This window comes from Stegodyphus dumicola, chromosome 2, assembly GCF_044657685.1.
Source record: "Stegodyphus dumicola isolate Sdum_Otavi_A_Nest chromosome 2, ASM4465768v1".
Classification (NCBI taxonomy): domain Eukaryota; kingdom Metazoa; phylum Arthropoda; class Arachnida; order Araneae; family Eresidae; genus Stegodyphus; species Stegodyphus dumicola.
The window spans coordinates 212,456,904-212,469,503 of NC_140769.1; the positions used below are offsets into that span (position 1 = coordinate 212,456,904).

General features: G+C 31.5%; 1 protein-coding gene across 1 annotated transcript in view; it reads left to right on the forward strand.

Annotated features, from left to right (window-relative positions):
* Positions 1–8,199, forward strand: part of LOC146998831 (uncharacterized) — an 80,323-nt gene extending 72,124 nt beyond the window's left edge. Inside the window, exon 2 of the mRNA XM_085811715.1 lies at positions 7,060–8,199. Within this exon, the coding sequence (XP_085667841.1) occupies positions 7,145–8,050 (906 nt within the window). The 5' untranslated portion in view covers positions 7,060–7,144 and the 3' untranslated portion in view covers positions 8,051–8,199. The remainder of the gene's footprint in view (positions 1–7,059) is intronic.
* Positions 8,200–12,600: the final 4,401 nt, after the last annotated feature.

Genomic DNA, 12,600 nt, shown 5'->3' on the forward strand with positions numbered 1-12,600 from the left:
TCTTGAATGTGTAAGCTTTCTTGTCACTATGCTTGCCTGCTGAGTTTCTAGTTGTATCTTCATTCATTTTTGAAGCTCGCAAGTTTTCTTGTACTTGCCTGCTGAGTTTCCCAGTGTTTCTTACTTCATTTTTATGTAGCTCGCTGTAACATTTGTGCTGTCTTCTTGCGTTCAGGCATTTTAGTAAATTAAAAAAAAAATTATGTAACTGTAGTAAAGTAACATTGCATCTAAATTACGTTAAATACCTACAGAAGTTTAAACTTCTACTCAGAAAGGAACTATACAATAAAAGAAATTAAATTTTTATAAATAAAATTAGAATAGCATAAACTGCATAGAAACATTTCATTATGAAGAAAATGTATTCATTCTTTCCAAGCAACCAGCGATTCGTAAATAAATTTTTCTTGCCAACTCAGGAAACAAAGACCTTTGACACTTCAGGTAATACATTAGAGTTTATGATTTAAATTTATTTCAATATAACAAAATTTCAAAATCTCAATAAAGGAATTAACGTAGCGATAGCATATCGTGTCACGTATCCAAAGGTGAAACATAAAAGTTGCCAAAAGCAGCTATTCATTTAAAATACTGATATTAACGAAAGATTTTCGACATGCAATGACGTTATATTCAGTTTCCTTTAAAAACATTAAGCTTCATTTAAACAAAAGGAAATTAAATTCAGACATTTTTCCTAGCTTTCAAGCTTTTATTGTATTTTAAAATCTTCTTTTTGTCACAGTTGCGCAAGTTTTTCTCGGCGTCATTAGGAGCCGTAGGTCGAAATCATTTAAGAATCATTCCTGTAAATAATGATCATATGATAAATTGCAATACATATTCGATTGTTTTATTGAGAATTTGAGTACAATTCTTTATACATCAGCTATTATGCCCCTTTATGTAACGACAAAGATTATTTTCAATGATTATCCGATGAGAATAATTCTTTACAATGATTATTCGATGACAATGATTATTTGCAACGAATATTAAAAGCTGATGACTATGATTACTTAAATAGAATATGCATGTCATTCGATGATAGCGATTATTTCCAAAGAATCTTCGATCATTTCACTATTGTATATCGCTATACCCCTGGGTTTGGGGCCGGTTGGGAATTGTACTACGGCCCTGTAATTAAGCGTTTTAAATGACGTCAAAAAGTCACTGATCCAGATATTTTACTAGTAACTGCTGTGTATTGTGATCGAAACCGTTATTTAAATCTTCTGAATAAAATTTGGGATAATTCATTTTACATCAGAGAATAAAGCAATTTGTAACACGAATTTCAACAAAACTACATGCATCGAATAACAAGAATTATATAAACGGAAGTATCAGTACAACAAATCGCTCTTTGCAGCTCCGCTTTAGTCCGACACTTGTTTTTCAGCTATCGTATCTACCCATTTGAAGATACCATGTGAAGAATACTTTTTTTAAGTGTGTAAATTAATTACATGTATGTTATGTATATATATGGAGATATTTTTTGAATTAGGAAAGCACCAACTTCTTTTAACGAAAACAACCGAGACATTATCTCCAGTCCAATTTAATTTTTCATCTAAATCATTTCTTAATTACAAAAGTTAATATTAATTTTCTTTGCAAAGGAGACTAGGTGTTGCTGGAAACAAATGAAATACCAAACATTATTAAATTTATTGAAGTCAACAGCAGAAAACTGTTAAACATTTAATAGATCACTTCAATGAAATGTAGTTGCATTTAAACGTATTAAATTGTTTTCAGCAGATGTAATAATCAGGAACATAGGAAGATCCGAAGAGATATTGTGCGTTTAAATACTTTTTTTGTTTTCGCTAATTTTTTTATACATTTCAGTTAACGTGTAAATCTGTGTTTTGAACGCATGGCCCGTTAAGTGAAGAAGTCTGTAGGAAGGCAATTTTTAATCCTGTGCGGAAATTGTCCAAATGAATGATCAGTCATCGACTCAGCATACGCAGCCATCAGGTTGAGATCCCAAACATTGATTAATTGCACTCGACTGGAAATTTCATCAGCATGGTCAACGGAAGCCACCGTTTAAAAAATTTTCTTGTTCTTAAATATATGCTTATTCACTTTTGTAATATGATTAGATACTTATAATCACAGTTCCTTCACTTTCAATAATATATTTCATAAATTGTTGAAGTGCAGACACACACTTCATATTGTAGAAACACGTTTCTCTGGAATTTTTGATGCAAATCCTGGTTATTTTTTCTAAGAAGGGAAAGTAAGGGAGAGTGCCATTTATAAAGCTTAGGTTTTCCAGATTTGCAGGTTTTTCGCGCTCGCATTTTACGTGCTTCTTAAGAATCTCTGGTAATAAAATGGGAACTTTCCATGACTTGTTGCCAATCTAATTGGAGAAAAAAATTTATTCTTTATAGGGATACTTGCGGGAGGTAACCGTCGAACAATCTTCTTGTATCTGTCTCGTCCCATCCTGTTTGTTATTTTATTAAAACGTGTTTGGAAAATTTTTTCCTGATTGCATGGTTTGATTTGAGATGATAGATGTCAATCAGACCTTTTAATATGGCATCCTGAGCTGTTGGTGCCAGCAGCTTCATTTCCTATTATACCTGTATATTCTCATAATGGAATTTAGGTTAATAAGAGGAATATTCATTTCCATATTTATTGTTTTTAAAAGATTTTGAATAAGTAAAGATATTTTCTTCGTGGAACATTGAGCGTTTAAAAATCTTTGACAATCTGTAAAAATGCTCGCAAACTGTAACTTACTACTTTTGACAAAAAACGTATAAGTAATCATTTATTAAATTAATGAATTCAAACATATGAACATATATATTTAATAAAATAAAAATATTTCAGCGCAAATAATTATCGACGTATATTTGAAGAAGAAGAAGGAGAAGCAGGAATATACTACAGCGATCAACTACTAGAAGAATTGGATCCCCAATGTTTAAGATTGCAATACGTGTCGGAAACGTAAGTCTTTTCAGAAAAAATAATAAAACAAAACATAATGTTTCAGGTCCAGTTTAATTATACCTTTAATAATTTTTTGACAAAAACGCTGGTCTGGAAAATAATACGTTTTCAGATTTATAATGCTTAATGTTTTTTTCAATCCTTCATTACAAAAATATATTATAAATGTTTAAGATGGAAAATCCTATTGTGAAGAATTCAAATTTATTGTCATAACTTTTGATTATGAGGAAACGTTATTGCATTAACTAATGAAATATCTAAACAGAAAGCTAATATACAAAATACACGTGTTTAAACGGCCAGTTTGTAAAATTTGTGAATGAGAAGTTGTTATGAAGTTAGTTGTTGAATGTCAAATAGTTGATATAATTAGAGTAACAAAGACAAAAAGGACTTTATGTTTATAAATAATAATATATATGTATGTAAAACAAATTACGTAAACACTGAAATCCATCCTATACTCTATTCGGAACAAATCTAATATAAATTGTTCTCTTCATCTGTTTCTGTTAGACTATATATTTCTAGATTTACAGAGATTTAGAATATTATTTAGCTCGAGTTTAGAGAATGTACTCATCAAACATAATAAAAATTTCCAGATTCCAACTTTTCATTGTAATTATTTTTTTAATATATAATATTAAATAATTTTGAATTAATAGAAAATTAAAAAATAAAAATTAATTAATTAAAATATATTTATGTAGATATATATATCCCCATCACATGATTTACATAAAGATGATGATCCAGCTAAGTGGGAATTTAAATTTCCTGAATCAAATATTTCTCTTACTAAACCACAATATTGTCGAACTATGCACATTTTTTTCTATCTCTGTCACCCCTGACACGACGTCGTGCTACTTTCTTCCTATTCCAACAATATGAGAAATATAAATATTCTAGAAATAGGTAGGTTTAGAATTTCAAATGAATTGGAGCCGCAAATATGAATTGAAATAAATCTGAATATTTTATCTTATTCATCTGCCAAATTTGCTCTGTATTATAGATCAATATGTGCGATCAGAATTCCTAACATTAATTCACACACACACACATTTACATATATATCTATATATATACGTTTATCGTATATATGTTATGGTGAAACGCCGAAATCTGGAGAATGTCGACTTTCACCGGTGAATGTCAACATTCACGTAGTCGCTTGTTGTATGTCCGAAATATTTTCCAAATACTCTTATTTCTGACTTACACCGGTAAATGTCCACATTCACCATCTACTTATGGTGAATGTTGAACACATAAGAATATTATATTTTCTCCGTAATTCGGTCACGAAAAAACGCACTTAAATTAAGAACTTAAGAATATAAGAACTTAAAACACACTGTACATTCAAAATGAGAAAGGAAAATAATAGAAGTTTAAAACTTACTAAATTACGTGATTCAAATCTTATTTATTGCAAAAACTTAAACTCTTATGACACTTTCAATTGCACAAGAGGCCCTTGCTTTTACAACAGCATATATTTGTGGAACACTTCCTTTTGCAATGACAGCGTGTACATATACTCCTCTCTTTTCAACCTACACCACAGCACATCCGTGAGTGTCGACATACACCGGTGAGGGTCCGAATGTACGAGTACAAGAATGTAATGCAATATTCGATCTTTCACCGACGTATTTGGTGAATGTTGACATTCTCCGGTGAAAGTCGACATTCTCCAATTTCGGTCTTTTACGGTAACATATATATATATATATATATATATATATTTATATAAGGATTATATATATATATATATATATATATATGATATATGACAATGATTACATGTTTTTAATTTTCCTTTTACAATTGAAATTTTATTCTTCATGATGGTTTAACTCTAGTCCCCGTTAAAACATTTTTAACATTTTGCTTTCAAATTACTTCAAAACATCTTTCGAAATATAACTTACCAGTATGGATTCACTCTTTTAAAATAATTCTACTTTAATTAAACTTAGGAGATAATATAATCAATTAATCAATATTGTTTAGGAAATAAATTATATATATATATAATCGTTTATTGCAATGCATGGTCGGAAATGCTTTCCTGGCGCCATAGTGACGAGAGACTACACAAGAAAAATAGGGTACGAACAGTGTAAAGATATTTCTTTATTATTCTTAGCGCAGCGGAAACTATGAAATAAGAACAAAAACATTGGATCGTCATCAAAGAAAGTATTCGAAAGTTCCTTAGGAAAGTATCCTAAACATGGGTTTGGTAGGGGTAGTCCAGTGCATTGTTCAGCAAGATCACGAGACTTCACTTGCATTATCACTTCCGCTCGGGGTACGTCAACACATTAGTGCACGAAATCCCTGTTAGAAGTCCAACAGAAACTTGTGGCACATATCGTGGCAGCTGCTGGGAAAGTCCTCAGGATGCACAGTATTTTCCAGAACATCTTATGGTCGATGTGCGAGAGATGTGATACCTGCATCAGGGCGCAGGTCGTAATTTCGAACACCTTCTTTGAGGTCCATAAGTGTCTAATTTTGTTCCTATTTTTTAATTTCTCTTGTGCTAAGCATAATTGGTGTCCGTTCTTTCTTGTGTTTTGTGTTGTTTGTACCGGCCAGGAAAGTTGTTTCGGCCCTGTTTTGCCATTTCATTTTTCCACGATGTCGTCTCTCTCATATATGTGCATAATTACTTATGACTCAAGTGTCGCTACTATATGATGAAATTTACAAACACGGTGTTTACAATGCTACATATTGCCATCCGAAAATATCTCTTTTTTTTCCTCTTGCCCTTCAAATAAGAAATGTGTGTCCTTCATTAAAAAAATCTCCTGGAACTTTAATTCTTCTTTTTTTAAAGACTATGGAGAAAATATTTCAGTATAGGCAGCTGTCAATATTCAAACATTACATTTTAAAAACCATTAAAGTGTAGCCGAAACGCTCCGAAAGGCTTAATTCGCATAAGGATTTAGGAAATACATTCTGAAAAACTTAGCAAATTTTCCTTCAATAAATTTAATGGAACAGGCAAAAGAAATTACAGGGAACAATAAATATAGGAGAAAACAGATATTTCTTTTCCTAATTTGTTTTACTGTGTTTGATTTCTTTCTTTCTTCCTGTATAAATGATTAAAACTTAAAGAATGTAACTGAAGAATGAGAATAAAATTTTCAATTGAATACAAATGGTGGCAAGACTCCTAGTGCTGCTCTGCTGGACCACGAAATAGACCAGCAAAATGTTCTGAATTTGGAATAACGAGAGAAAATTTGAAACCTGTGCAGCCAGCGATGCAAAGAGATTGTTCTGAGAGAAAGATGACTTAAATGATGAAACTCGGAGATAATTTAATGATGTGTAAGGTTACCTCTACTGGGATAATAATAAGAAAAGGTTAAAATACAAAATACGTAAGTAAATTATACAAAAATTGAAGAAATTTAAAATATCTGGCATGCGTAAGAAATAGTAATTGATTCAAAAAATAAATGAATCTAAAGCTCTCAAACTTATACTCGTTTAAATACAGGTTTTGCTGATTCAGAAAGTACGTTAGGTGTATATCTTCTAAAATGCTTTTTCCATCCTTTGTTTGTAGTTGTTTCATTTTTCATTTCAGTTTCATTTTTTCCTCCTATTTTGCAATTTTCGCCCTTCTTTCCCTCTGTTTTTAAGACACCTGTTTATTATTACTATTATTATTATTACAACATATGTAAAAATTAAGTAAGGAAAAGTAAGGCAGTGAAACTTTGCAAATTATCACGCTCTACGTGAGATTCATGGTGGTAGCTTATTGCATACAAATCACGCCAAATTCTTTAACTTCTTTGCTTGGCTTTAGGTCCTTATAACGAAAACAACAAATTCGCCCTTTGTAGAAAAACATTCTGTCAAACAATAAACCTACGGGGAGATTTTTCTCTATGAAACTGAGCCCAAAGTGTTATATAGTATCTAAATATGGAAGTGTTGTACATGTTAAACGTGATCGTCGTTGCATTACTTTCACTTTTTTACTACTGAAATAAAGATATACTGATTATTTTGTAGATTGGAAAACCCTCCTTCTGATCATGAAAAGGAGCAAAAACTGGAAAACGAGAAAGAACTAGAAAAGAAGCGAGAACCGGAAAAGATGCAAGAACTGGAAAAGAAACAAGAACTGAATAAAAAGGTAGAACAGGAAAAGAAGGAGAAACTGGAAAAGAAGCAAGAACTGAAAAAGAAGAAAAAACTGGAATTGACACAAAAACTAGAAAAGAAGCAAGAACTGAAAAAGAAGAAAAAGCTGGAAAAGATACAAAAACTAGAAAAGAATCAAGAACCGGAGAAGATACAAGAACTGGAAAAGAAGCAAGAACTGAAAAAGAAGGAAGACCAGGAAGCGAAACAAAAACTGGAAAAGAAGCAAGAACTGAAAATGAAACAAGAGCAGAAAAAGAAGCAAAAACTGGAAAAGAAGGGAGAACTGAAAAACAAACAAAAACTGGAAAAGCAACAGAAACTAGAAAAGAAGCAAGAACTGAAAAAGAAGCAAACACTGGAATGGATTCAAAAATTAGAAAAGAAAGAAGAACTAAAAAACAAGAAAAAACTGGAGGAGATACAAAAACTAGAAAAGAAAGAAGAACTGAAAATGGAGAAACAACTGGAAGAGATACAAAAACAAGTAAACAAAGAAGAACTGAAAAGGCAGAAGAAACTGGAAAAAATGCAAAAACTAAAAAACAAAGAAGAACTCAAAAAGAAGAAGAAACTGGAAAAAATGCAAAAAATAAAAAACAAAGAACTGAAAATGAAGAAGAAACTGGAAAAAATGCAAAAAATGGAAAAGAAGCAAGAGCCGGAAAAGATGCCAGAACTGGAAAATATAGACGAGTCAGAAAAGTCGCAATACCTGGAAAAGAAGCAAAAAACGGAAAAGAATCCAAATCTGAAAAACAAGCTGGAACCGAAAAAGAACTGTCAAACCCGAAAAGGAAACCGGATGAACACCGAAAAGAGCCAGAACTGGATAACGACTGTAGAACGATTGATTTAATGACCAAACGAAGCAAGATCCGGAAAAGAAAAATAGAACAAATAAATCATATACCACTGCAAATAATACCACTGCAAGCATTAAATATCAACGTCAAAAAAATAAACACCCTTCTTCAAGGAAGCCTTGCAATACACTGTCATAACCTAGAAGGTATAGGAAAAATCAGCTATAACCTCATTGCCAAAACAGTTGTAAAAGATATAGTTAACGTAAAATTTCCTGAAGCCAGAATACCAAAATGTACAATTCATAATATTCCAAAAACATTTCAACTCTGACGCCTTGATTCAAATTATAGCCCAAGAAACATAATCAAATATTTCCGAGCTAAGACCTTTATTTAAACTGAATGATCAAAATAATACTGATAAATGGATCATAAAATGTCACGGTCAAACTTTCCAAAATCTTATGAGTAAAAAACAAATATATATTGGATGGCGCACCAATAAAATAACCGAGTTTATCGGTGTACGCAGATGTCAAGTCTGTCAGGATTTCTCTCATAAGACAAACAAACCAAAATGCTCATTCTGCGGCGGAAAATATCATGTTTCTTGCTGTTATTCCCAAACTCCGTACTGCATAAACTGTTGGATTAACAATGAAAAGTATGAAACAAAATTTGACTGTAAACATCCAGCTTTAGCTATTTCCTGGTCCACATATCAAACAAAAGTTAGACGAGTAAAATCCAATACATATTATCAACAATAATGCAAGATCCTGCAGACTATCTATAGACCCTTTCCATCAATAAAAAGAATAACAATGGCATCCGCTTTCTCAAAATAAATCTTCAAAGAGAGAAGACCGTCACCGACCAACTAAGTCAGTATCAAGTAGATTATCTGGCAGATTTTATTATAACACAAGAATCTTATTGCATCACTGGCAGACTAGGAAAAATTCCAAATAACTGGACAATTATTCAACGTCATGCTTCAACCGGTGTTTTATCTCCTCGTACAGCCATATTCATTCCAAACAATAAATGGAATTCTACAATAATGATTAATACTCGAGATATAATCACAATTTTAATCAATACTAATGCATCTCAGCTTCTTATTACTAGTATCTATGTATCTCCGTCAAAAATCCAAATCAAAACTTATCCATACTAAATGAAATCTTACAACAATAATAATAGTCCGCATGTTTTAGTGGAGACTTTAACTCCCATAGTACTTAATGGGGATACTTACAAACCGATCACAGAGGAGAAATACTTGAAGAATTTTTAAATGCAAACAATCTCATTCTACATAATCATTTTACTGACCGACCTACCTTTGATAATACCTACAATAAAGATTGGACTGATCTTCTTATTTCTACAACACATCTTGATAATAAAATTAACAACAGATCAATACTAAATGAACACTGAATCTGATAACAAATATATCTCTTTTGATATAACTGAATATACGTCCTTTACTGCACTTACAAGATTTAAAATCAATAATAACAAAGAAAAGAAAGTTCAATCCAATTTCAAATGACTTTCTAAATTCTATTATTCTGTGTACAACTAAAACAGAACTTAATAATATTACCAAGGAACTTATCAGAAAGTTTCAAGATACCTAAGAACGTACCTTCTTCAAAAGATCAAGAAAACTCAAATCATCGCAAACTGATGAAGAACGACTCAACCTACTTCAAAAATACAAAAAACGAAAAGCCTCACATAAAAAGCAAATAATATCTGCAAAACGTTAAGCATGGTGCAACTATTGTTCAAACAACCAGGATACGTATGGCTCATTGTACGAAATTGAAACCAACAAAATCTTCCACCCAACGCAACTTACAGTCACTAATACGGGAAATAATGATAAAAATGTTACGAAGATGACTTTAGAAAACATCCTAGATGTTATTCTACCAAACGAAAGCATATATGATGATTCAACTGAACAAAGATTAATTCGTTTTAATCTACTTCCACGAAAATGATATCCCATTTACATCCATGGAACTCAATCGAATTATTAAAAAACTCAATAACAAAAATGCTCCTGGACCAGATAGAATCTGCATCCAAATTATACATAAAACTAATCGTAAGCTAATTCTAATCTGCAATAAATGTCTTCAAATTTGTATTTTTCAAGACTGCTTAAAAACAGGACAAATCACACTCTTCCTCAAAACGAAAAAAGTTCCTGATATTCCTAATTCCTATCGGCCAATTAACCTTCTTCAAGCTCTTGGAGAAATTCTTGAACGTTGTATTATAGGAAGACTTGAATACCATTTTCACCATCATAAATTCATTAATGAAAATCAGTATGGATTTAGGCAGCAAAAATCTACCATTCATGCAACCAGTGCAGTCCTAAACCAAATCAATGTTAATAAAATCAATAACCTACACTCCGCAATAATCAACTTAGATCTTAAATCAGCCTTTGATTCATTATGGCAGCCCTCAATTAAAGAAGCACTTAGAAATATTGAATGCCCTTATAATATCTATCAAATTATCAATAATTTCCTTGATAATCGGCATAGTCTCATTTTATATAATAATACTTTAATCAGAAGAAAACAAGTTCGTGGATGTTCACAAGGCGCATGTATGAGCGCAGAATTATGGAATATTACATTTAATAAAATTATAAAAAGTGCCTGGCTTCCTTTTGCTAAAATTACTGCTTTCGCCGATGATGTCGCATTTGTTATTAGTGGAAGGTTCCATTTAATCCTTCGAAGAAATTGTCAAGAAATAATAGCCATATTCCAGCAAGAATGCAAGAAAATTAAACTTGATATTTCATCCTCCAAATCTAGAATCATGACAAATAATAAACCTGGACAAAATCTTACTAAGCAACTTTCTCTTAAAATAAATGGCAAAAAAAATCAAGCATACTAAATCAATCAAATACCTAGGAAAGTATAATACATCAAAACAAAATTTTATCGAATATCTCAAAGAACTTAAAATTCGTACACATTCTATAAGTCAAAATCTTCGACATGTGCATGGCACAAACTGGGGTTTAAATCGCCATATCACCAAATTACTATATCGTACAGTAATAACCAAAATTATTACATACGGCTCTGCCATCTGGCCATTCCCTATAACAACAAGAAAAGAAAAAATTCTTACCTCAACACAACGACAATTTACGCTTAATATTACCAGAGGCTTTGGAACTACCTCCAGTACTGCTCTTAATATCTTAGCTGGAACTATTCTACTCCATGTGGAATCCATTCAAGAAGCAATTTATTCTACAATATATCAACTTCGCCATAATATTACTTATAACAAAACCATATACATCACAGAGGATTACGAAATGCGCCCTGCTCCTTACAATAGACATCTCCTGCTGTATCACACCCAAAAATGAAAACATCAATAAAAACTAAAACTAAAAACAATTCAATTGAAGTATTTAATTATAGAATCAAATATTAATACTGACCGTCAATCTGCCATCTATGCTATCTCTAACCCAGAAAATCAGTCTTTTATTGCTCATGACATCAATAACCTCTCTAAGAAACAGATAATTTAAAAATTCATATATCATGGATAAGAGGCCATAGCAGAAATGCCGGTAACGAAACATTCGACAAACTTGCAAAGAAGCTGTTCCTAATCAAGAAAGCAATTTCCTATATACGAAATTTCCCAAATCTTATCTTCGATTCTCCATAAAAGAACAAATTACCCAAATATGCCAAGAACAATGGAATAACGCATCTACAGGTCGACGAAATTACTAGTTCTACCCCTATTGCAATACTGACACCAAGAGTACAAAATCCTTTTTAACATGTAATATTACTGGCCATGGGCCATATCGTGTTTATTTTCGTCAAAGAAACTTAATAAACACTGACTTCTGTATATGCTGCTAGAAAGGAGACAGTGATCACTATCTTTTCTCATCTCCTCTCAAGAAAACGTATCCTGTTCGCGCACCCAGAAATATTGATATATCATTCAAAAGAACGATCAGCAAATTTCAACATGTTCATTCTAATATGAAACAAATTCACCAAAACTTAACACAATTGGATTAAATCCATGCAGAGTAACCCCATCTACAACAGACGAAATATAACAAAATATTTAATTTTCACCCTTGTAGAATTTTAAGATAATTATCGATCTTTGTCACAAATACTTATTTCTACTGATCGTAATAAAAAAAGCCTTGCAAAATCCATAATAAACAGAATGAAATATAAAAATTGAGTCGTGAGAGTAAACTAGAACTGAATAGGTGAGTCATGATACTGATTTGCTGTGTCATGACAAAAATGAGCTATGAATATTGTATGAATCATGTAAAATATATGAACTTAAACGAGGAACTTTTTATGATCTCTCTAATCATGAACACTTTACTGACTTATGAACTCTGCCTAATGAATACTGAAAACTATTTGAGATCATGAATTCTAAAATACAATTTTATTCTCTTCTACATGTTATACTTATATTTTATTAATTTTATTATATGATTCATCATGTATTATCCTATATTTTAGCACTTTATTCAAAATTATAATTT